Source organism: Gymnoscopelus braueri (assembly GCF_963280865.1).
Source record: "Gymnoscopelus braueri genome assembly, chromosome: 10".
NCBI lineage: Eukaryota > Metazoa > Chordata > Actinopteri > Myctophiformes > Myctophidae > Gymnoscopelus > Gymnoscopelus braueri.
This window is the reverse complement of record NC_137611.1, coordinates 56,544,795-56,571,733: the sequence shown is the minus strand read 5'-3', so window position 1 is coordinate 56,571,733 and position 26,939 is coordinate 56,544,795. Positions and strand designations below refer to the sequence as shown.

The following is a 26,939-nucleotide window of genomic DNA, read 5'->3' as shown; positions in this document are numbered from 1 at the left end:
TGGGTACAGTATGTCCCATGCTCATGGATTAAAGTTCTCAGTCGCCACGACTGATTTCAGTCATTTGGATTCCATAGAAGCCAGCAGCATGTCTTCTATGGATGTTGCGCAGCAAAAATAGCCGATCTGCAAGCTCTCAATGCGTCACTGCAGATAGGCTATTTTCAGTTATCATTAAGATTAGAGCATTTGAAGAAGTCAAATTAGCCATTATGTTAAGAAGCATCTTCCCTAAAATCTTAGTAATAGTGTCTGATAAATCCATATTAAAGCAAATGTTAAAGCCTCAATCTGTGATTTATTCACCTGGTTGACAGCAAGGAATAATATTACTAAAACATCAACTCTAGTGTGTGTCGCACGTTAGGACACGTTAGGTCATACAAACATTTTCAGTTGTGAGATTTTATCTTGCTTTGATCCATGCCCATGCTGCCAAATATAAAAACAAATAGTCTGCACCTATAGACCCCGGCCTTAACAGACGACGTCACACTGGTTACAAGGGTCATACTGGTTGCGAATGAAACCCATTCTGTCAGGTCTCGCTAGGGCACGCAGCACTAGCCAACACACAAGAGGGGTCACCTCTGCATCCAGTCTCAATGTTGGTAAACAAATAATTGGTCTATAGCCCAGCTCTGAGATGGTATGTAGGAGTGGTTGGTATTTAATGACCTTGGTAATAAAGGCCTCCTCTAGGCTCCTCTACACACACACACACACACACACACACACACACACACACACACACACACACACACACACACACACACACACACACACACACACACACACACACAAATCACTTTCAACCCAGATTTGTCTCAAACAAGGGATTATTTGTTATACTGCTATGCCACCAACATGTAGAATGCTCTACCAACAGTCATACAAAAGTGTGAATCCTTACTCTCCTTCAAAACCACTCTAAAAGAGCACCTATGTGGCTGCAATTCGGAACTATACCCTGTAAAAAACTACCCTCCCCCCCACCGTACATATTTTTATTTTTGATTACTACGTTTATGTTTTTGCATAGTATTGTATATTTGTCAGTCATTAAATGTTTCGATGAATTGAGTACACAGGACCCCAATGGAAACTAGCCATACTGCTTTCTTGGGTATAATCCTCTTAGCAGACCATGTATTGAGCTGTAGGCCTATACTTACCTTTTTTGCAAACTGCTTATAAATCAATCAATCGTCTTCCTTCATTCATTCATTCATTCATTCATTCATTCATTCATTCATTCATTCATTCAATCAATCAATCAATCAATCAATCAATCAATCAATCAATCAATCAATCAATCAATCAATCGTTGAGTATTCATGCCTTTTATTTTGAAGGCCGGAAGTTCCTACTTCCATTGTTCCCGCTTGTATCTTTTGACGCGCCTGGCGACGTCATCAAGATGCGACGGGACTCCGTGTAAACCTCTATGGTAAACCTCCATCGGATAGGAAGGTAAAAGAGGTTAAATGTATTTATTTATTTATTGAATGTTTCATTCCCAGTTTATATGCATGTGACATGTTTAGATCAGTGGCTCTCAAAAGTTTTCATATCAAGGACCCCCAAAATGATGTGTATTTGGCCGCGGACCCCCATATAACAATATGAAGCAAAGATTTGAGTTACAAAAGTTCGCTTTAAAAATATATGTATATTCAAAGACTTGCACAAAGTTTCACTATTTTAAAAAAATAGCAGATCTACTGCTACTACTGTATTTGTGAATACCCAAAGTACAAACGGTTAAAGTGGTTGAAATTATTCTGATGCTATATTAACACATTTTGCCCCCCCCCCCCCCCCCCCCAACACAGTGACTTTCAAATGTCCACGTTGAATCAATTTATTTAAAGATCAGTGATTCTCAAACCTTTATATATCGAGGACCCCCAAATTCATGCGCTGTGGACCCCAATGTGATAATATTTTGGGGGACCCCTATAAAAGATCTGTGTTATTAAAAGTTTTAATTTTGTATCCACATTTTCCCCCAAAAAAATCATGACTTTTGAAAATAGCAGATCTACACGTTCGCAACACGTCACAAAAAATAATTTCTAAATAATCTACAGAGCCGATGTGTCAATATAAGTGGTGGAGGACGTTCTCTCTCTCTCTCTCTCTCTCTCTCTCTCTCTCTCTCTCTCTCTCTCTCTCTCAGGTTTAGGGGGGTCTTCAAAGTCTTATAGGCCAAGGACCGCTTAGCTCAGGGAGAGATGAAGCAGGGCCCCCCCACAATATATTTAATAAAATTGTGTTGCAGATTAAACTTTTTCATAGATGTCATAGATAGCTGCATAGACTTGTTTGACAGACACTAACTATGATTATTATTTCATATGTAAATTATTATTATTTTATTATTATAATTTCTATTATGTTGGATTCATGTTAATATTGTAAGACATTTAACCACTTAAACACTTTGAACTTGACCTTTGGCTCTGTACTTGGTCTACTCTTGTTTTTCTTTCTACCTCTTTGTCAAAAATAGCAGATCTACAAGCTCACCGCGGCGTCGTGAGCTTGGCTAACGTTCTCCTCAGAGTAGGGATGCGAGGGTTCGAGTCGTTGATGTAAAAAGACCCCCTGGGTTAAAGTGTGTGCGTGTGTATGTGTGTGTGCGTGCGTGCGTGCGTGTGTGCGTGCGTTCCAGCAGTGATGTGGGTGTCTACCAGTAAACTACAACAGTTAGCCATCTTCACCACCATCCTGACGGGCGGAGGTGTGGGAACCATGTATTACCTCATACAGAGTGAGTACAGTACACAGAACCATGTATTACCTCATACAGAGTGAGTAATACACTGAACCATGTATTACCTCATACAGAGTGAGTACAGTACACAGAACCATGTATTACCTCATACAGAGTGAGTAATACACAGAACCATGTATTACCTCATACAGAGTGAGTACAGTACACAGAACCATGTATTACCTCATATAGAGTGAGTACAGTACACAGGGAACCATGTATTACCTCATAGAGTGAGTACAGTACACAGGGAACCATGTATTACCTCATATAGAGTGTCAGTGAGTACAGTACACAGGGAACCATGTATTACCTCATACAGAGTGAGTACAGTACACATGGAACCATGTATTACCTCATACAGAGTGAGTACAATACACATGGAACCATGTATTACCTCATACAGAGTGAGTACAGTACACACGTTCTGGGCTGGCTGAGGTAGTGTTATTCCCAGTGGTGGAAAAAGTACTCAAATGTGTTTTACTTAAAGGGATATTTCACTTTCACTTTCACAAAAAAACGTTGGGTCATTTTATCGTCTACTCAGGCTTTTGTGAGCCCCCCAGACCGTTTTTAAGTTGCTTGATTCAGTATTTAGATATTTGATTTATCAGACACGCCCCCTTCCTAATACAAACCCATTATAACTTCAAACTTAACAAGTTAGATTAATCAAAAACACCCGTTCTTGGTTCTGGTGACTCACCCTGCCCTCCTAATACGTGAGGGGCTGTGTTTTTTCGATTACTTTTTTCTTTTTTTTTTTTCTTTTTTTTTATTGTATGAAAAAATAAAATAAAAAAACACGGCCCCCTCACGTATTAGGAGGGCAGGGTGAGTCACCAGAACCAAGGACGGGTGTTTTTGATGAATCTAACAATCAAAAATGTTGAAGTTATAATGTAATAATGGAGTTTGAAGTTATAATGGATTTGTATAGGAAAGGGGCGTGTCCGATAAAGTGAATATCAAATATCTAAATACTGAATCAAGCAACTTAAAAACTGTCTGTCACAAAAGCCTGAGTAGATGATAAAATGACCCAAAGTTTTTTTTAAAGTGAAATATCTCTTTAAGTCAAAGTATCAATACTGCAATGTAGAAGTACTCTGTTACAGGTAAAAGTCTGGAAAACTTTAACTCAAATCTTTGCTTCTGGGGGTCCCTGGAACAAAAATATTTTGAGATGGGGGTCAGTGGCCAGATACAATTTTGGGGGTCCTTGACATGAAAAGGTTTGAGCACCACTGATTTACCACTGATATAGAAACATATGTTTTTCAGAAAACTGTTGGGATTTAGAAGACATAAAAGACATTTGTAGAATCGGCTTCAGGTTTTAATGGGTTAATAATAAAACATGGACAAACGTTGTGTGACCTGCTGATCTGTAAAGTGTTGAGTCAAATCAAATAAAACAGAGCCCCCGTCACATGCACCAATCTGCATTGTTAGGCGACGGTTTCTGTTTGTGTCTGACATTGATTGAATACTTTACTATCAGTTTGCTAATAGTACAGTGGTACGATTATACAATGATGGACAATTTTAAAACTCATTAAGACCTGAGGCCGATTCTAAACATGTCTTCTAAATCCTAACAATTTTCTGAAAAACAAAAATTTTTGCTATATCAGTGGTGCTCAAACTTTTTCATGTGAAGGACCACCCAAAATTATATGTATTTGGCCGCGGACCCCCATCTCAAAATATGTTGTTCCAGGGACCCCTAGAAGCAAAGATTTGAGTTAAAAATGTTGAATGAAAAAAATATATATATTCAAAGATTTGCAAGCTCATATCGTGGTACGAAGTGACACACTATGAGCTTGTATATGTGCTATACTAAAATCTAAAATGACACAGATGCTTTCCCGGTTTAAATGGGTTAATATAAGATGGCGTAATAATATATATTGTGACAGGCTTAGCTCTGTGTGAATGTTATGGAAAACTTTACCGATACCATTTTTTCCTTCCCGATACAGATTGTGATACCCATAGCTTGCGTTGTGAGCTTGTAGATCTGCTATTTTGCCATCGTGCGACTAAAGTTCTGAAGTTTGGTCATTATTCTCCTCCCTGTTCTTGCACTTTCGTCTGTCCAATCAGAGAACTTCAGTAAGTCGGATTACCACCGATTGGCTGTGGAACAGCTGGAGGCGTGTCCCGTTGCCATGGAAAGCCTGGGAGCCCCGCCTCTAAAAGTGCACAACATCCACCTTACAGACAGAAGCAACCGGGTGGACCCCCATACTGCCCAGGTACCCCACACACACACACACACACACACACACACACACACACACACACACACACACACACACACACACACACACACACACACACACACACACACACACCCACACCCACACACACACATATATAGTCTCTGTCGGGTGGAAACCGCATATGTCCAAAACTGTTACTTTTCAGTATTCAAATTCAAAAACAGCAAAAGTAGCAGATCTACCAGCTCATTTAAAATAAGTGTCGCGATATAGTGTTAGTAATCATTGCTATAGAGTGTTTGTTCAGTAAAAGTGTTAAATATCTCTATATCGTGATAGTAATCATTGCTATAGAGTGTGTGTTCAGTAACAGTGTTAAATAGTTCTATATCGTCATAGTAATCATTGCTATAGAGCAGAGTCCTGCAACGGGCGGGGTACCCTTGGATACCCGACGAGTACCCGCGTTTGACGGGTGAAAACGGTGGGTGGGTAACATGTTATGGTGAAAGTCAGAGAGCACTGTTTCCGCCCAAACTCACTTGTGTAACTTAACACAGCACAACGGCATGGAGCACGCCGGTCAGTTATCTTAACTCACAAAAACACATTGAACATCCTGTTCAAATTCTGTACACCTTCAAATTAAAACCATCTGACAATGTAAACGACACATGCGTACTGCGTATATGCACATTCGAGCGAGGGGCTAAAGCTCGCTCCTCTGTTCTTCACTTGATTTCTGAACGAACCTGACCACTGAATGTAGCGCTGTTGTTGAAGGCTGCTATCTTTTTCAACACATTTCATTTAAATTGAGTGACTGTCTGTAGGCTATTTACATATTACTCTGCGTGTAATCACGGGTATACGGGTGGACAACGGGTCCATTATTTGACGGGCGGGTCTAGTTCGTATTTTGAAATAATCACGGGTGACGGGTCGGTCTACGGATCTGATTATTAGAGTGTTTGTTCAGTAACAGTGTTAAATAGCTCTATATCGTGATAGTAATCATTACTATAGAGTGTTTGTTCAGGAGTCTCCCTGTCTCTCCAGCTCTTTAGTGAACAGAAAATATATTTTCAGAATGGGATACCAGTTTTTTCCCATCAGGAGAGAGAACTCATAAAGGATACAGTATACAGTCTAAACAAGTTAAATTGGAAGTGATGACACAAAGAAGTGAGTGCATTTTAACATAAATGGGTACTCTCTCTTGATTGGCTGAAATTGGCAACCCACCTTAAAATGTATTTCCTGTTTGCTCAAGAGCTGGAGAGACCTGTTACTGAAAAAAACACTATAGTAATGATTACTATCACAACATAGAGCTATTTAGCACTGTTACTGAACACACACTCTACAGCAATGATTATCACAATAGAGAGCTTTAACCTTTTAACAAAGAGATAAATACAAAAACGTTTTAACCAAAAACATATCACTTATACTACCTTTAATTGAAAACGATGTTACGACAGCATGCCTTTAAACTAGCCTTTTATTCATTCAAATAAGTTCCAAACTGCAGCTTTTATACACTGTGTGTTCCATCTGATAAAGTGTGTGTCCAGTTGGCTGCCATTACGATCTCTTTGGGAGAAGAAATGATGCAATCATTTTGTATCTGAACACAGTACAACCCTCTGTTGATTTAGCTCAGAACAGTGTACAAATATAACCAATATAATAATCAATTTGGGTTCCATCAATACACTATTCTGAGGTAAATGAACAGTGCATATGTTGCAGTGAAGGTATAGGTATCTTATAAAGTGTAGTATGGATTATTATGATATGATGATGGTTGTTTTGTGTTGCAGATAAAAATCCCAGTCACAGGAAGTAAGAATGGAGGTTATATTTATACTGCTTCAACCAGAGACTCTAATACCAACAGGTTAGTATATTCTATTCAACTATAGAGATAGGGATGTGTCCAATATTGTTTTTTTTGCCGATATCCGATTTTTATCTGTTTTACTGTAACTAGAGACTCTAATCTCAAACAGGTTAGTACATTCTATTCTATTCTATTCAACTAGATACTCTCAAACAGGTTAGTACATTATATTCAATTCTATTCTATTCTATTCTATTCTATTCAACTAGAGACTCTAAAACCAACAGGTGAGGGCACTCTCTTATATTCTTTGTGATATAGTGTAGCCTATCTGTTCCAATGGTCAAAGCCAAAAACACAATTCAATCGTTACTCAGTTATTTGTATGACAATTAATCGTCAAGTAAAATGTCATCATGATTGTGACGGAACTAAGTAAGGAGATCACATTTAAATCTCTCCCTCTCTCTGTCTGTCTGTCTGTCTCTCTCTCTGTCTATCTCTCTCTCTGTCTATCTCTCCATCTCCCCGTTTCCCTCTCTCTCTCTCTCTCTCTCTCCCCCCCCACCCCCAGGTGGAGTGTGAAGCTGGCGGTCTTGAAGCTCAGAGAGGGACAGACCGTCGATCTAATGACATCATCGCGTGACACGATAACATCATCAACAGAACCCTCAGAGCATGATGCACACAGCTGGCGTTAGTTATTTTGATGCATCAAAGGCCGACTTTACGCATTTTCGACCTAACGTTAGGCAGGTTTTTTTTTTTTCAAACAAGATTTAAATCTTTGTTATTAAAGCGAGAACTATGGCCTGCAATCTCTATTAGCTTGGATTCCCCATCGATGATGTCACTGGTAGGCAGGTTTCTGAACTGTCCACAGCTCTCCTCTGAGACACAGACCGAGTAGGGAAAAAATTGTACCATAATCCTGAGCATTAGTGAGGACCAATTATACAAAGTTGAAAGTGGATGAAGTCGTCCTTTAACAAATTTGACTGGGGACCCCCCGGACCTCACTTTGACAACCACCAACGACTGGCTTGTGACTATAAATAACTACCTTCGATCCATTGGAACACAGGTTGTCTTTTTTTTTTCAATTCCTGAAAAGTAACAGTTTTGGACACACAAGATTTCCACCTGACAGAAACCAAACGGCCATAACTTCCTTATTGTGTTAATAAATTATGTGATTATTCATTGGATTATTGTGTCCCTCATATTTGTATAGCAGTCGTTCTCAATCTGTGGGACGGGACCGCCAGGGGGTCCCCACATGATGAAAAGTAACCAACAAACTATACTAAAAAGAACTGGCCAAACATTGGCCAAATTGTCAAATAATAGGAATCGCAAAAAATATATATATATAGCAGATATACAACATAGCGCCTTGCAACGCGAGGAGTTGTGAGCTTGTAGATCTGCTATTTTCACAATATTTATCTGTGGTACAGAGATAAACTAAATAATGCCTCAACTCAAGTGCTTGTCAGGGTGGGGGGTCCCTAGTTCAAATATGATTATTTTGGGGGTCGTGGCCTGAAAAGGTTGAGAACCACTGTTTTATAGCAATGTTTCTAAAAAAGAAAAACATATAAAGGACCCCCAAATTAATGTGTTTGGCCCCAGACCACCCATCTGAAAATACGTTGTGCTAGGGACCCTTCATACAAGATTTGTATGAAGTCTGACTGTGTTCTCCAGGCAATCATACTTTTGAACTCCAGTCTCCCTAGATAGTATGAACTTGGGAGGTATGCATTCCTATGCATTGGATGAGATGAACTCTATAGATGAATTTCATGCAGTTTTTATACTTTTTTTATCTGGTTATGCTTGTATTTTATGACATGAATTCTTTTTAGGATTTATTTATTTAGATTGCTACAGTATATATATATTTTTGCACTATTTATTTATTCTTTTATGATTTTTTGCTGTCTTTAACTAGGAGAAACATAATTTAGATTTTTTTTAATTTATCTGACGCTTGCAGATGGAAAACAAATGACATCTTGGTGTTTAAAAACATTTTATTTTTAACCATTAACCACTTTAGCCCTATTTTTTACCTAGGCTATTTGAAAATAGCAGATCTACATAAGGATAATTCCTTTTAACAGGATGTTCATGAAAGTCCTTGCGGGCTTGTTTCCAATGAGGGCCTGTGAGCAATTAGGGGTTAAGAGTCCTGCTCGGGGACAAATTTCATTTCATCGACACATATGCTGGCGTGGTCTGGAATCGTACCTGGGGCAACCAGGACCTCTGGCTCCCTAGGCGGGCTCACTAACCACTCAGCTATGGCCGCTCCCTAAGCTCACATTGCGACGCGTTGTAAACTTGTAGATCTGCTATTTTCAAACATTTTAGTACTTTTACTTTTGGTACTTTAAATATTTTTTTATACCAATACTTTTGTACTTTCACTTAAGTACATTTTGAATTACGGACTTTTACTTGTAACAGAGTACTTCTACATTGCAGTATTGATACTTTTACTTAAGTAAAACATTTCAGTACTTTTCCCACCACTGATAGTATTATGCATTATCATGTTAATTTTGTTGGGTTGTGATGTTGCGTTTTTCATTTACTGTCTTCATGCATGTTTTTGGATTCTGGGCGTTTCTTTTAGCGTTTTCATTTCTTTTAGACCAGGGGTCTTCAACGTTTCTCAGACCAAGGACCCCTTAGCTGAGAGAGAGATGAAGCAGGGATCCCCTACTAATTGGCATAAGGACTAAATTGGGTAGAACAAATCCTAAAAAGAATATATAATGGTCACCGTGAACAATTAGATGCGTGTGTGTGTGTGTGTGTATATATATATATATATATATATATGTATATGTATATGTGTCACAGGGAGATTGAAGAACCAGGGAGATTGAAGACAGAGCGCTCGTTTTTAGGCACGGGGCGGGGCTTTGATGCGACGCGGACCTGTCTTTTGTTGTTCCCCCCCACGTAGCAACCAGGAAGCTACGCTAGGGGAACGCTGAACATGTGTTCACACGCACACGTGATAATAGTTATTGTCCATGACGGAGGCACGCCGACTCAGCAGAGCTTGAGGCCGAGGAGGCGCGCCCTCGCGCCTCCAGGCGCGAGTGCCCGTGCTGACCGGCCGATGCTCTGCTGAGTCGAATCAGCGGGTTTCCCGTCCGAGTTGTGAACCGATAGGGACAGAATAGTTCTTTTCATGGATCTCTGTGTGTGTGTGTGTGTGTGTGTGTGTGTGTGTGTGTGTGTGTGTGTGTGTGTGTGTGTGTGTGTGTGTGTGTGTGTGTGTGTGTGTGTGTGTGTGTGTGTGTGTGTGTGTTTGTTAACAGTCATGCTTTCAATAAACCAAATTGAAAGCATGAGTGCGTGCGCGCGCGTGCGTGTCAGGGAGAAACTAAAACAAAAGGCAGAACACAAAAGTATTTTAACAGTCATGCTTTCAATAAACCAAATTGAAGAAAAAATCCCGGCTTGCGTGTGTGTGTGTGTGTGTGTGTGTGTGTGTGTGTGTGTGCACTTTAGTTGGGACGCCTGGCTCGTGGCTCCCTCTAGTGTTGTTTCTAAATTGAAAGCATGAGCGCGCGCGTGTGCATGCGCGTGTGTGTGTGTGTGTGTGGTTGCGGCCATATATGTGTGTGCACTTTAGTTGGAAAGCCTGGCTCGTGGCTCCCTCTAGTGCTTTTTCTACAGAATTGCTCGTTGGGTGGTAAAAACGAGCACGCTTTCTTCAATCTCCCTGGTTCTCAAATCTCCCTGTAACATATATATATATATATATAGGCAGTGTATATATATATATATATATAGGCAGTGTATATATATATATATATATATATTTTAGGGTTTGCTGCTTTAGGTAACGAATATATCGATATCGTTCATGTATCGATACGATACATGAACGATACAGGTTAATTTAGAACGATACGATACGTTTCGATTCAGTGATTTAGTCGATACGATACATGAACGATACAGGACAGGTTAATTTAGAACGATACGATTCGATTCAATGATTTAAAATCGATATAGTAACTATTTATTTACTCAAAGATTCTGTGAGAAAAATAAATACCTGGATACTGGATATAAACCCCTCTTTCTCTTTTGTCTTCTTAAAAGTACTTAGTATTGATAAAATTGATTATTTGCATTGCAAAACGATTCGATACGATTATTTGCATTGCAAAACGATTCAATACGATACAAAAGGCAAACGATACGATATTTAGCTGTTTGCATATTGATATAGTAGATGTGTAGGCAGGGGTGGAAAAAGTGTAATTTTTTTTTTTGTAAAAGTATCAATAGTGCAATGTAGAAATACTTTGTTAAGTAAAAGTCGGGAATTCAAAATGTACTTGAGTAAAAGTACAAAAGTATTAGTATCAAAATGTACTTAAAGCACCAAAAGTAGAAAGTACTCATTATGCAGAATGTCCCATTTCACAATGTCATAATGGATAAAACTTTTTTTTAAATAGCAGATCTACAAACTCACAATGCGCGACGCATTGTGAGCTTGTAGATCTGCTATTTTCAAATGGCCGATATATATAGGCTGTAGGGCTGAAGTGGTTAATGTATGTATTGTAATAATAATCAAAATCTACAAAGTTACTAGTAATTAAGGTTTTTAAATTATTAGTGGAGTAAAAGTACAATATTTGCCTCTGAGATGTAGTGGAATAGAAGTAAAAGTATTGAAAATGGGAAATACTCAAAAGTGTTCTGGCAAGTAGGCTACAGCATTGGTTCTCAAAGTGGGGTCTGGGGACCCCCAGGGGTCCTTGGGGGATACCAGGGGTCCCCAGCAAAATTAGTTAATAAAGTGTCACAATCATTTTAACCCCTTTATCAGTCACACCGATATACGTGACCCGTCGAATCCTGTGACCCACTATTAGTCCTAAAAAGACCCAGAATCCTAATGCTATTTTTAAACATGTTATACATTTGAAGTATATAAACTTTAAGTGCATTTAAGTACACGATACTTTTGTACTTTTACTGAAGTAAGGGTTTCTACATTGCAGTATTGATACTTTTACTTAAGTAATAAAAAGAAAGTACTTTTCACACCACTGACGGGCACTGACTTCTCGGACACGGGGAACATAATTCGATAGACTAACGATTTTGTGTGTAACCGGGTGGCAGCAGCATCAGCAGCAAACCAGAGTGTAGAAAAGAGAGTAACGACACGCTATGATCTCGCCGCAAAGCGGGCTCCCATAGACCATATTCACACGGCGGCCATATTGGAATTTAACATTGAAAGTTTCGCCACCCGGGGTGGCTACTTTCATTGACTTCATAGAAACATGGCCGCCGTGTGAATATGGTCTATGGGCTATAGTTCCAAACATTGGAACTATCTCATTGAGACAGAACACTTCCGCATTCCATTCTTACAATGGGAGTCGACGCTAGTGTCACAACTCTCTTTATGGCTCTGCAGCAAACAAACCAGCGTTGCCATGTCTGCTTATTATAAGCGACTTTGGGCTTGTTTTTCTGTCAAGTTGCTTGTAAATATTGGTAGTTGTGGGATGGAGTTTTTTGGGGCTTGTTTCTAAAGTGTAGTTGCTTCTTGTTTCCTAAATGTTGTTTAAACCAGTGGTTCTCAAACATTTTCATGTCAACAACCCCAAATTAATATGTATTTGTCTGCGGACCCCCATCTACATTTTGTGCCATTTTGTGTTAAAATGTTTCCAAAAATATTCATATATATTTTTTCCTCCAAGATTTTTGGGGAAAACACAGGCTCCTTGTAGACCGGTTATTTTTATATAAAAAAATAGTGAAAAAAGTGCTCATGTGGCATATAATAGTTACTTCTTTTGGGCTTGTTTTCAAAGACCTGGTTGCTTGTTTCTCTCGCAAAATCTGGCAACGCCGAAACAAACCCGCTTCGCATCCTCGCTTGAAACCGATCGAGGCTGGAGTTTTTTTTTTTTTTTTTTTACATCGGAAGCGGAACCAGAGGAGGGGAAGGGTTCGGAACCTTGCGACGGGACCACGTACCGCGACAGGATGCGGGACAACGACGATCCCGCTGCCCGCATCAAGCTCGTTATATTATACCTCTATGATCAAGCTCCGTTCCGTGAGCAACGATAGGACATCCGGTTTTTGAGCTAGCAACAATACGTTTTCCGGTTGCCTTCAAAGTAAGATCATCGCATTTAATGTTTTTTAAATGGCTTATACTAGAGCAGTGGTTCTCACCTTTTCATGTCAAGGACCCCCAAATTGATATATATTTGTCCACGGACCCCCATCTGAAAATATTTTGTGCCAGGGACCCCCAAAAGAGAAGATTTGTGTTGCAAATGCAAAATGTTCAAAAGAATTTCACGATTTTTCAAAAATGTCAAAAAATAGCAGATCTACAAGCTTGCAGCACGGCACAAAGTGGCGCGCTGTGAGCTTGTATATCTGCTATTTTTGATTAGCCAACTTATAAATGGATAAAGTGGTTAACTACTTTTGCTGGGGACCCCCTGGAACCACCCCAAGGACCCCTGGGGGTCCCCGGACCCCACTTTTAGAACCAATGTACTCTAGCACTTCTAAGTGAGGTTGTTCCAGATTTAAATTGGCTATTGATCCCCATTAAATGTGCACAGTTTCTGATCCTGTTTTGCACTTTAACTGGATATTGTGTTCATTTGTATAAGATGTTAGATGTATTAGATGTATTATTTTTTTTGAAAATTATTATGATACAATATTGTTTATTTGCAGGAGCAAAAGAACAATGATAAAAGCAACAACAAAATATGCTACAAATAATAATAGTAGATGGGTAAGATAAAAAAAAATGTATAAGGTTTATAAAGTTGATCTCACCTATTTAAAAACTAAAATACAATACAAATAAGAATGTAATCAGAAAAATGTAAAACGTATATTATTTAAGGACATACATACAGCATGGATACACAGTATAATTAGGCCACATCCACACGGAGACGTTTTAAAAAATGTCACAGAGTCGTTTTCAAAAAGTTTACCGTACACACGGAATCGTCTCAAGAAATGTGTGTGTCCACACAAAACCAATGAAAACACCACAAACTGAAAACGCTGTAGTATATATGCCTGGCCTGTGGGTGGTGCTGTGGAGGAAAGTAACTAAGTACATTTACTCAAGTACTGTACTTAAGTACAATTGAGGTATTTTTCACTTTACTCGAGTATTTCCAATGTTCAATACTTTTACTACTCCACTACATCTCAGAGGAAAATATTGTACTTTTACTCCACTACAATTATTTGAACGCTTTAGTTAATACTAGTGACTTTGCAGATATAATCATGACATTATAAAACATTTATATTTATTTATTTGCCCTATTTTACATAGATAGACTATTTAAAAATAGCCGATCTACAAGCTCACAACGCGCATCGCGACGCATTGTGAGCTTGTAGATCAGCTATTTTCAAACATTTCAGTACTTTAAGTATATTTTGATGCCAATACTTTTGTACTTTTACTTTGATTGAACTCAAGTAACATTTTGAGCACAGGCCTTTTACTTGTAACAGAGTATTTTTATATTGTGGTATTGCTACTTTTACTTAAGTAAAATATCCGAGTACTTCTTCCACCCAAATGAATTTGACCCACTGGTCGACTATAGTCGAGATGCTGCGCATCAGCTAGGTTGCGACCGTCGTCACTATAGCGTCCTGGCTGAATTCAACCTGGTGTTTGTACTTTCTCTATTTACAACCCGTACATCTACATAAACGTTCAGATTTCAAATATAAAGTGCTTAACTCATGGCCATGGATGTTAAAATTCACTTCGAGTGGGTATAAGTACCCGTATCTTCCATATTGTTCAATAAAAAGCATTTTAATCCGATCGGCAGCCATTTTCTCATAGAGTTATAATGTATTAGAGTGCAATACTCCTCCCAACCGGTAGGGTCGCGTAAATGAAAGTCAATTCGAAGTCAATGGCCACCAATCGGATTAAAATGATTTTTATTGAACAATACGGAAGATAGGTGTACTTATGTGGGCCCATACATAATTGTAACATCCGTGGCCATGGGGTCAGCACTTTATATTAGAAATATGAACGTTTATGTAGATGAACGGGTTATAAATGGAGAAAGTGCAAACACCAGGTTGAAGTTCATCCATGATCGTCGTAACAGACGACCGTCATGTGATCCATGGCCAACAGCAAGGCGTTTGTTTTCATTCTTATAAGACCGCATGGCTCATTTGTATGCACGTGAATATACTTTAAAAAGTAACTAAGCGGAAAGTAACTAAGTACATTTACTCCATGTCCACTTGTTGCTGACGGTGGTAGTCAGTGATGAGCTGTGGATTTTTGAACTAGGGGGGCTATATTTTCTGACGTCACGTGCACGCGCACGTGCACGCATGTGCACATAGCCAATCAGCTCAGTGCTAGTTGAAATACTGTATTCAACATGTGATTTTTAATGTAATTATATCTTATTATTTAGTTGCATTGTTAATTTGTTGTTTTTATTTTTGTTTCAATTAATTAATTATTTTATTTTCCTTTTAGTTTTATATAAAAGCCCTTTACATAGACTCACCCACACATAAGTACTTAAAATAATCAGACAACTTGTCTTTGTCTTGTCTCAGAGAACTGGGTCCTCTTCTAAGCAATCCCCTTCACACTCTGCAGTGCAGAGACTGTTGTCTCTCATTGTGAGAGGAACACATTCAATTCAAGTCCATGGCTTTTTTCGAGTAGCCTAATGTTATGCAAAGCAGCCAGGTAGACGCTATTGAGAACGGCTCGCCGCTGACGGCGCGAACCTTGAGAGGCTATTGTTTAAACTTTAAGGTGTTAAGACCGCAGCTGACGGTGCGTGCTCGCGCGTGCATGTGGAGCTCCCAGCCCCCAGCCAGCGCCAGAACTAAGGGGTCGCCGACCCCCCATAGCACCCCCTACAGCTCATCCCTGGACTAGTGTAGGAGCAGCGCTGTAAAAGCCCATCGCGTTAAGTAGTACAAACGCAACGCTGACGGGTCGGGGTGTTTGTTGTTGGGGCGGCGGCGCATGCAGGGTCGGGGGGACGCATGCAGGGGGGGGGGGTGCTCGGCGCATGCGGGTTAAGCGAGAGGTGGAGCTATAGCGTCATCGTTTCAGGAAAGATGCGTATTTGGTTGTACACACGGAGACGCAAGGGTGGCGTCTTCGGGGGGTGGGGGGACGGGGGGGGCGGGTTTAAGCGAGAGGTGGAGCTATAGCGTCATCGGTTCAGGAAAGATGCGTATTGCCGTATTTGGTTGTACACACGGAGACGCGTTTTCAGATTTATTCACTCTGGGACCCGGTTTCAAAAATGTGCGTTTTCGGGCACCCAAAACGCCGGCTCCGTGTGGCCGAAACGTGCAAACGATTAAAAACGTATGCGGTTTCACCTAAAATCGTCTCCGTGTGGATGTGGCCTAACTGTTCCATAACTGAGCGCCCCTGAACTTGATAGAAAATTGATACAGACCAGTACAGAACTTTGGCGAACATTGAGAGATAATTTGTAATAAAAAAAAAGTGGCTGGCCGTCCAGTGGCTGGACGTTGGACAGGGGACGGCTCATCGAGGCAGCACTTTTGACATATGTACGCGTTCAGGGAGACCTCCTCTACAACACCACACTCTCCGCTAAGCCGGAGAGGTGTGAAATGAAAAGTGGCGGGCCGTCCAGTGAGGTCAGAGGTCAGAAAAGTGCCACTTTCAGACAATAGTGGACACTGGACAGGAGACGGCTCAGCGAGGCAGCACTTTGGACATACGCATGCGTTCAGGGAGACCTCCTCTACAACACCACACTCTCCGCTAAGCCGGAAAGGTTGTGAAATAAAAAGTGGCAGGCCGTCCAGTGAGGTCAGAGGTCAGAAAAGTGCCACTTTCAGACAATAGTGGACGCTGGACAGGAGACGGCTCAGCGAGGCAACACTTTGGACATACGCACACGTTCAGGGAGACCTCCTCTACAACACCACGCTCTCCGCTAAGCCGTAGAGGTGTGAAATAAAAAGTGGCTGGCCGTCCAGAAGTCAGAGGTCAGAAAAGTGCAACTTATATACGCTATATTTGTACTCAATGTGGTGACCAGGCCATACCATCTAGAAAGAAGATGTCACAACTAATAGTGCAGCCACTTGAAGTGTCACAAAAAGGCATCATGGACACAGTTGCAAAAATATTTTCTGCTCAACTTGACCAATGTGAAACATGTAAGCAGGACTTAAGCTTATCAACCAAAAAGGAATTCACAGCCCACAGCCTTTACTTCTCCTGCTAAGATCTGGTGCAGAAATTCCCAAAACGTTCACTGTCTGTACCACCAAAATGATTATGCTGTGTCCAGTATTTGTGCATTTTTTGCACAAAGTCACCATATGTGTCATTGTACACCTGTAAAGACCAGCAATGGCATATCATGACAAATGCATCCAATGACACAGCAGGCTATACCTTTGAGCTGATGCAAAAAATACCGCCCACAGCTAGTTTCTTTGTCGTGTCATACGAGAAAACTAATAGTCTGAAACTAATCAACTTTCAGCAGGTCGAACAAAAACATAAATGCACAGACGGATGCAAACAACACAAGTAGACAAGGGATATAAAAGTGAGATCCATTCCAAAGCCAGCTGTGGAGAATAACGGGTGGCTGAGTGATAAGACGATCGATGAGAACCATCAGCTCTTGCTTTCGAGTGTTGAAAAAAATGCACTTCTGTAGTAACAGTGTAACAGTGAACTAGACGCGTCGCAATTATGGGAAATTGCAAAGTGTGGTTGCGCCGTCGCCGGTCGCAGGTTGCCGCCGCCCGGACTTGAGGAATATGCTTGGAGGAATACCGTCGGTGGTCGCGTGACGTACCATTCGAATTTGGTGCTGATTGGATCCTGTGTTCGTGATACATGGCGTTTTGATTTGAAGAAATAGGCCCCTCCCACTAAAATAAATAAGGCCCTCCCACAAATGTAGTGGGCCAATGACATCGTCATGTCACTCCTGAGATCACCTGCTTTTCAATATGAGAGGAGTGATCCCCCCAAAAATCATGTTTTTGCATCAAACGGTTACGTTTTGTGCATTTGTGGCGCCCCCTATGGATCAAAGTGGAAATGCTTTTGGGGATTTGTTGAGTAAACCACCCTTGACATGTGATTCAAATTTGGGATTGACTGGACGTTTCGTTCGTGATTTGTGGCCTTTTTTGTAAAACGGGCTCCTCCCACTAACTTTGGAAGCCAATTACGGACGAACGGTAAGGACTATCAAAATGCCGTTTGGATATGTTTATCGCATGGATCTAGAGATTGTGTGTACCGATTTTTGTGAAATTTGGACAAAATATGTGGGAGGAGGAGCTAAAAGTGTGTTTTGAAGAAAATTCAAAATGGCGGAAAATCTATCCTGACACAAATGCGTCATGACCCAAGGAATCTAGGGGAAAAAATATTTTTATTTTACGACCTCCGGTTCAAGAGTTATAGGCCAAAACGTAAAGTGGGCTGTTATAGCGCCACCATGAGGCCGACTGGTGTAATTCTTTTTTTAATAATTTCGGACTAAATCATGAACCACCCCTCCAAATCTTGAAACTCTAGCCCTTACGGTTTCTGAGAAATAAATACTTGAATGGGAGTTTTTTCATTTTCCCATTAAAGTGGATGGGGAAATTTAATGCACTAATAAATCAATATCAATTAAACTATGTAACCAATCTCTTAGCAAAATGATAGCACACGATTCCCGGTGAGACCGGTCACTTTCACATATGGCACTAAATTGGGAAAAATAAACTGTGGGAGGAGTAGCGTGCCAAAGTATTGCGTGCTTCAGTTTACCAAGAACAATAGTCTGGTTGCCCTGTTAGGGCAACCACACTAATGAGAAACACTGTAAGCACACTGTAAGCCTCTTTGTAAACCCTTTCCAGTGAAACTGTTTTATTAGTAATGAGTAATTAAAAGGTATTTTTTTAAACATTCAAAGCCTTGTCTGTATTCTTTTATGGTGTGGGGTTGTGCGTTCTATTTGGCACCAAAAAAAAATGTATGTCCAAAGTGTTGCCTCGTGGAGCCGTCTCGCACTATTGTCTGAAAGTGGCACTTTTCTGACCTCTGACCTCACTGGACGGCCCGCCACTTTTTATTTGAGCCCCGTCCGGCTTAGCGGAGAGTGTGGTGTTGTAGAGGAGGTCTCCCTGAACGCGTGCGTATGTCCAAAGTGTTGCCTCGCGGAGCCGTCTCCTGTCCTGTGTCCAATTTGTATAGGCTATGCACTCCTTTGAACAGCATTTATCCATTTAGATAAATTATTAATGTTTTAAATCCCTTTTTGTTACTCAGAAACATAATATGTGTTGTATAGAAACATAATATGTCGTTTAAATGCTTAATTTATAGTTTTAATGTGCAAATTAACCGTTTTTCAATGGCTCCTTTTTGCTCTAGAGGGTACTCTTATTCTGAAGAGATCGTCCACCGGAAGTCTTATCTTTGCTCCGTTATCGTTGCTCACGGAACACAGCTCCCGCATCAGAGGATCGACCCGGGCTATGGAGCGCCTTAAGCGGCCGTTGAAAGGACCATGATTGACCGGCCCTGGAGCATTCTGATCCAGGTAATAGAAATACGCGATCTACAAATGACATGCTTGATCCGACAACTCACATGCAGGATGAACATGAAAAGGTTGTTCTACAGATCTGAGATCTGTGTTGTTGTTGTGGGGAGATATAGGATGGCGACGCGCGCTAGCGTTTATTCTAAGGGCTTAGAATAATAAGACAAAAAAGATCTAGCCGGTGGTGCTGAAAATAGCAGATTTACAAGCTCACAACGCGTCACGTTGCGAGGCCTTGTGAGCTTGTAGATTGGCTATTTTCAGGGTTTGTGGGGAAAAAAATGCATGTTGTGTACTGCATAGAGGCTAGGATGGCGAGCTTATGAGTGTTGATTCATACTCGATCTACAAGCTCAGAGGGGTCGCGCTGCGACCTGTCGTCAGCTTGTAGATCTGCGATTCTTGCCGCGCAGGCATGGCGTGCAAAGCAAGTGTAAATCGGCCTGTGTGTTTTGGACTGAGTTGAGTGCTATTTTTAATTGAGACTCCGTATAAGTTCATCACTTTCGGGGCGGGTTGGAGGAAGAGATTTAGGACAACCAACGATGGAAAGAGATTAAAAAGGTTAATTTGTCTTCAGAGATTTAATTAATTATTATTATTATTATTATTATTATTATTATTATTATTATTATTACCCTTATTATTATTAATAATATTAATAATCAGTGGTGTAAAGTAACATAAGTACATGTACTCAAATACTGTACTTAAGTAGTTATGAGGTACTTTTTTTTTACTTTACTGGAGTATTTCCAATTTTCAGTACTTTTACTTCTACTCCACAACATCTCAGAGGCAAATATTGTACTTTTACTCACTACAATTATTTGACAACTTTAGGTACAAGCTCACAACGGGTTGCAGTACGTTTTGAGCTTGTAAATCTGCTATTTTTTGGCTAATGTTCCCCCCAGAATAGGGATGGGAGGGTTCAAGTGGTTAATGTAAAAATGAAAAGATAAAATTCTATATCACACAAAGATTTGGCAGCCCCCCTGCAGTATCTCCGAGAACCCACTAGGGGTCCCGGATCCCATGTTGAAGACCCCTGGTCTAAACAATGTACTATCAAAATAACAATATGTACATTGTAACCATAGGATCCCAGGTAAACAATGAACCTAGCATCTGAGGTGAGGTGGAGTCTGAAGAGGTGAGTGCTAGGGGGAGGTGGAGTCTGAAGAGGTGAGTGCTAGGGGGTGAGGTGGAGTCTGAAGAGGTGAGTGCTAAGGGGTGAGGTGTAGTCTGAAGAGGTGAGTGCTAGGGGGAGGTGGAGTCTGAAGAGGTGAGTGCTAGGGGGTGAGGTAGAGTCTGAAGAGGTGAGTGCTAGGGGGTGAGGTGGAGTCTGAAGAGGTGAGTGCTAGGGGGTGAGGTGGAGTCTGAAGAGGTGAGTGCTAGGGGGTGAGATGGAGTCTGAAGAGGTGAGTGGTAGGGGCCAAGGTGGAGTCTGAAGAGGTGAGTGCTAGGGGGTGAGATGGAGTCTGAAGAGGTGAGTGCTACGGGTGAGGTGGAGTCTGAAGAGGTGAGTGCTAGGGGGTGAGATGGAGTCTGAAGAGGTGAATTCTAGGGGGTTGAGGTGGAGTCTGAAGAGGTGAGTGCTAGGGGGTGAGATGGAGTCTGAAGAGGTGAATTCTAGGGGGTGAGGTGGAGTCTGAAGAGGTGAGTGCTAGGGGGTGAGATGGAGTCTGAAGAGGTGAGTGCTAGGGGGTGAGATGGAGTCTGAAGAGGTGAGTGCTAGGGGGTGACATGGAGTCTGAAGAGGTGAGTGACACAAGCTCACATTGTGTGACATTGTTAACTCCATGGAAATTATTTGAAGAATTGAACATCATATTAATCTATCTCTGTCTGTCTGTCTGTCTGTCTGTCTGTCTGTCTGTCTGTCTGTCTGTCTGTCTGTCTGTCTGTCTCTCTGTCTTTCTGTATTTCTGTATTTCTCTCGCTCTCTCTCTCTCTCTCTCTCTCTCTCTCTCTCTCTCTGTTTCTCTCTCTCTCTCTCTCTCTCTTTTCTCTCTCTCTCTCTCTCTCTCTCTCTCTCTCTCTCTCTCTCTCTCTCTCTATCTCTCTCTCTCTCTCTCTCTCTCTCTCTCTCTCTCTCTCTCCACACAGTGTAGTGCATCAGTGCAGGCCGGTGGGTTCAACCATGGCGTCTCCCTCTCGTCCGTCTCAGAAACGCCGTCGAGGGAAGAGAGACGTGAATCGTCACAGTTTCAACCCAGAACACTTCCAGAGGCTGGACTTCCACAACGGCATCCCACAGGTCAGCACTGTAGTTTGAAAAAAGTTTCACCCCAGACTGTTTTTAAGTTGCATGATTCAGTATTTAGATATTTGATATTCATTCTGTACCTATTGTAACATTTAACCATGGGATAGATTCATTGAAAATACACGTCCTTGGTTCTGGTGACTGATATGGTCCTTCTATAATATGTTAGCGGTTTCAATTACGTTTTAATTTATAATTATTTTGGAAAAATACATTTTTAATTAAATTAAAGTAAGTACCAAAAACTGTACCAAATGTCAAAGTAGCCATTATGCAGAATGTCCCATTTCACAAGTTTTCAAATGTATGTAAAATATATACAAATAATTTTTTTAAATAGCCAAAGTTTAAATAGGGCTGAAGTGGTTAATGTATGTTTTATTATACGAAGAAACCCACAAAATAAATGTGTTGTCTCTCAGAGACCCAAACCAACACATTCTCACTCCCAAGACGGCAAGCGGGTGGCGGCTTGGGATGGGTTTGACCAAACGGCTAACGTTTGACGTCTCGGGGGTACCCGCGCCGGTTAGGTTTCTGTCCCTATCGGGACGTACCTCGAACGGCGGTGAGTTGGCTGAAGCTTCTCCCGTGGCTCACGTCCGCTTCAGATGCCGCACCTCCGTTGTTTTCGTGTTTCTGATCCGGTCTGGACGGAAATAACATTAAATCATCAGGCGGCCGGAATACACGACCGGAACCTCCAGTGCCGTGCACCTCCAAAATGATTCCCCTTGTTTAAAATTGGTTTAAATTGGTATAATTGTTTAGTTTTTTTTGGTATAATAATCGTTTGGTATGTCCATCATTTATACTAACTCGAAGCGCGACTAGCGAGACGACTCAACAAATTGATTCGCATTATGTGGGGAACAAAAACAATGCGACGCCAACCGGAACACACCAACGGAACACGATTGTTTTTTTGTTTTTTTCTAAACCGGCTCAGTTCTAAACCGGCTCTAAACACGGCTCAGTTTAGAATGAATACCAGGTTTTCCTCCGTGGTGGAAAGCCTGGTGACGCGAGGTTACCGTCGTTTTGGCGGAGTTGTCACCCTTTTGACGTCTTGGGTTTGAGAACGGCACTTCCGCATTCCAGGAATATGCTGAAGTGACCAGGACGGCGTCAAGTGGGAAGGGAACCCCCGTCACGTCAGATGTTTGCCGTTTGGACACATTTGTCCCATAAAGTCACGTGCCTTTTACTTTGTAATTGGCAGTGGTGGATAGTAACTAAGTACATGCACTCAAGTACTGTACTTAAGTGAAATGTTGAGGTATTTTTAGTTTACTGGAGTGTTTTCAATACTTTTACTTCTACTCCACTACATCTGAAAGGGATTTTTTTAAACTTTTTACTCCACTACAATTATTTGAAAACTTTGTTGCTAGTTACTTTGTAGTTATTATTACAAAACATACTATAACCAGTTCAGCCCTATATATTGTTTGGCTACTTGAAAATAGCAGATCTACAAGCTCACTTTGCTATTTTCAAAAGATGTTTTACAAATTGTGAACACTTGTGCAATGAGCACTTTTACTTTTGGTTCTTTAAGTACATTTGGATGCCAATACCTTTGTCCGTTTACTGAAGTGAAATTTTTAATACAGGACTTTTACTTGTAACAGAGTATTTCTACATTGTAGTATTGGTACCTTAGTAAAAAAAAATGTGAGTACTTCTTCCACCACTGGTAATTGGTCCATCCATCCATCTTCAACCGCTCATCCGGAGTCGTTGGTATTGCTGACAAAAAAAAGGGTTGAAAAATGGAAATACCTTTCCGTTTCCCCACAATGCATTTCCAGGAGCGAGGCCGCGCACCGCGCTCCACCAGCGACACCGACCTGCTCACCTCGCACTGTCGCTCCGCCCTGACTGCTAGCTCCTCCCACTACGTCATCGGCCAATCACAGGACATCGCCGTCAGTTGGGACATCAAGGAGGAAGTGGACGCCGGTGACTGGATCGGCATGTACCTGATTGGTGAGAATGACATAACTGTGGGTTGGGGTCCCCGAAAGATTATTTTTGCAAATGTTATTTGCTTAATGTGCAACATTGTTTTCTCATTCAACAGTAGACAAACCAACATACAGTAAGTTTATACACTACAGGCACATTTCTAAAGAGACAATTCAAGTACTTTTAATACCTCTAAAATGGAAAATAAATAAATAAAATAAGACCATATTACTGCGTCAAAAGTATTTAACAAACTATACTATGAAGAATTTCTCAAACGTTGGCCAAAATGTCAAATATTGCCCTAAGAAATTGACAAGTTGCAACACGTTGTGAGCTTGTAGTTTGAGAACACAACGCATGGTGATACGTTCCCATAGGGGTTCACTCTCCATTCCGACATGCTGCCACTCCGACATTGACTTCTAATTGTCGGAGTGGCGGTACCATCCATAAAAAAACACATTCCGCCACTCCGACAAAGTTATGTTCACTGTGTCGGAGTGGCGGAATGTTCCATTTTGGGAATAGTCCCACCATTCCGACAAGGGTAAAGTGCCTAATGGAGATTATTATTATTACCCCTATTGCTTTATGATCACTACTCAGGACATGTACCATGTAAACGGGACGGCCCGCCTGGTCGAAACACCAAAGAAACAAGGAATCCACCCGATAACACATTCGGAAAACCTTATCTCGTAACTGGAACGGTGGCGCGCTCGTTAAACATTGGACTCTCAACCCCAACTATACGTGATCGAATCCCAATGCTGATGCTCCTTTTATGAAAACCGCTGACCTTTTTTTTTTGCCGATAAAGTATAGTTATGGACAGTGGTGTAAAGTAACTAAGTACATTTACTCAAGTACTGTTCTTAAGTACGATTTTGAGGTATTTTTACTTTACTGGAGTATTTCCAAATTTCTATACTTTTACTTCTACTCCATTACATCTCAGAGGTTAATATTGTACTTTTACTCCACTACAATTATTTGAAAACTTTACTAGTTACTTTGTAGATTTTGATTATTATTACAAAACATACAGTAACCACATTGTGAGCTTGTAGATTTTTGAAAAGATGTTTTATGCTTTTTGAACTTGTGAAATGTGACTCTGACATTTAGTACTTTTGGTACTTTAAGTACATTTTGATGCCAATACTTTTGTACTTTTACTCAAGTACATTTAGATTTCAGGACTTTTACTTGTAACAGAGTATTTCTACATTGCAGTATTGATATTTTTACTTAAGTAAAAAATGTGGGTACTTTTTCCGCCACTGGTTATGGACAAAACCATGACGGAGGCGCGCAGTCTCAAGCGAACTTGAGCCACGAGAGGCACCACCGAGCGAGCTAAAGCGAGCGAGTTGCCGTGCCGAACGTTGCGAAGTTCGCTTGAGCCTACTCAGCGCCGTCCGAGTTACGTACCGATAGGGACAGAATAGTAAATCATGTTTTAGGGCAAGCGTTTGCCCCAAACTGCGTGAGTGTGTGTGTGTGTGTACATTTCGGCCATTTGAAAATAGCAGATCTACAAGCTGGTCGCCATGCCGCGTTATTATGGATCCCACGCCAGCTCTTGGAAAACCCCGCCCCCGCAAGCTAGTTTAGATGGAGGCCCCGCCCCTTCATTTCACTTCCGTCTACGTCAGTCGCTGTGTGAGAACCACGCCCCTAAAATAAATAAATTCATTTATTTATTTATGTATTTATATCTAGATACGGCAGCTTTGGCATTCCATAGAAAATAGCCAAAGCTGCTCAGCTTTGGCATTTAGAGAGAGAGAGAGAGAGAGAGAGAGAGAATACAACATTTATTTCAAATAGAAAGCATTTATTTATTAATTTATTAATATTATTATTATTCAGTCACTTTGGCATGGAAAGAATCTAGACAATCTAGACAGCCTCGAGCCAGGGAGCCTGCCTATAGAGCCAGCCTAGAGCCTGCCTAAAGCCACCCCTTATATATATCCAATAATGTAATTTTAACTATATATATATATATATATATATATATATATATATATATATATATATATAGCCATGAAAATGAATTTGGGATTTATGGACTGTCGGAATGGCGGGACTAAATGTCGGAATGGCGGTATGTCGGAATGGTGGTATGTCGGAATGGTGATACGTCGGAATGGCGGTATGTCGGAATGGTGGGATGTCGGAATGGCGGTATGCACCCGTTCCCATAGCCTGGAGGGATCCATTCAAATAAATATCAACCTTGCCATTGACTGATTTGAAACACAATCAGGAGTTCCCTGGCCTTTCCCACAAATATGACACTGATCCTTCTAGTAGTCTGTGAGATTACATTACTGTGTGTGTGTGTGTGTGTGTGTGCGTGCGTGCGTGCGCGCGCGTGCGTGCGTGCGTGCGTGCGTGCGTGTGTGTGTGTGTGTGTGTGTGTGTGTGTGTGTGTGTGTGTGTGTGTGTGTGTGTGTGTGTGTGTGTCCTCACAAGATTAAAAAAAAAAAAAATACAAATTAAAATAAGATTTCTAGAGTTAGGTTTACAATTAGGAAAAGATTCAGGTTGGGTTTAGGATTAGACATTTAAAGGTTAGATGTATTTATGGGTTAGGTTTGGGGTTTTGTCTAATTTAAACGCTTCGTTGCATGCTGGTGTCGCGCACCGGAAAATAGCCAATCTACAAGCTTGTCGATGTGGTCCTAACATTTTGATGTAGTAATACAAACATGTCTCTGTCTTTCTGTCTGTCTGTCTGTCTGTCTGTCTGTCTGTCTGTCTGTCTGTCTGTCTGTCTGTCTGTCTCTCTCTTTCTCTCAGATGAGGTGCAGTCAGAGAACTTTGTAGAGTATAAGAATCGGGGGGTAAATGGATCCCATAAAGGTCAGATCAGATGGAAGATCGAAGCCAACTCCTACTTTGTAGAGCGTGAGTACACAACGCGCATGCACCATGAAAAACGTATGTTGCTATATTATCAGTGGTTCTCAAACTTATTCAGGTTAAGGACCACCCAGAATTATATGTATTTGGCCGCCGACTCGCCCATCCCAAAATATTTAGTTCCAGGGAGGGACCCCCAAAATCGAAAGATTGTCGATTTGGGTTAAAATTATCGCTTTCAAAATATATACACTTATACTAAGATTTGCACAAATGTTCAAGATTTTTC

The 26,939-nt window shown here is 40.9% G+C and overlaps 2 protein-coding genes across 6 annotated transcripts in view; both read left to right on the top strand.

The window, feature by feature from the left end:
• The first annotated feature begins 1,424 nt into the window (after positions 1–1,424).
• coa1 (cytochrome C oxidase assembly factor 1) lies at positions 1,425–8,067 on the top strand. Of its 3 annotated transcripts, none has more exons than XM_080440079.1 (5): positions 1,425–1,473; positions 2,678–2,776; positions 4,895–5,046; positions 6,840–6,916; positions 7,434–8,067. In XM_080440079.1, the coding sequence occupies exons 2-5, from the start codon at positions 2,683–2,685 to the stop codon at positions 7,558–7,560; spliced, it is 450 nt and encodes a 149-aa protein (XP_080296205.1). In that variant the 5' UTR covers positions 1,425–1,473; positions 2,678–2,682; the 3' UTR covers positions 7,561–8,067. The 3 variants fall into 3 exon arrangements, with proteins under 3 accessions (XP_080296205.1, XP_080296206.1, XP_080296207.1); XM_080440080.1 differs by having other exon boundaries at positions 1,426–1,473; positions 2,681–2,776; XM_080440081.1 differs by lacking the exons at positions 1,425–1,473; positions 2,678–2,776 and adding an exon at positions 3,083–3,102.
• Positions 8,068–19,435: 11,368 nt separating this feature from the next.
• hecw1b (HECT, C2 and WW domain containing E3 ubiquitin protein ligase 1b) overlaps positions 19,436–26,939 on the top strand; it is a 135,905-nt gene continuing 128,401 nt past the window's right edge. For all 3 annotated transcript variants that reach the window (XM_080440629.1, XM_080440630.1, XM_080440628.1), the window contains exons 1-4: positions 19,436–19,527; positions 21,643–21,793; positions 23,617–23,794; positions 26,588–26,695. In XM_080440629.1, the coding sequence (XP_080296755.1) occupies positions 21,677–21,793; positions 23,617–23,794; positions 26,588–26,695 (403 nt within the window). In that variant the 5' untranslated portion in view covers positions 19,436–19,527; positions 21,643–21,676. The remainder of the gene's footprint in view (positions 19,528–21,642; positions 21,794–23,616; positions 23,795–26,587; positions 26,696–26,939) is intronic.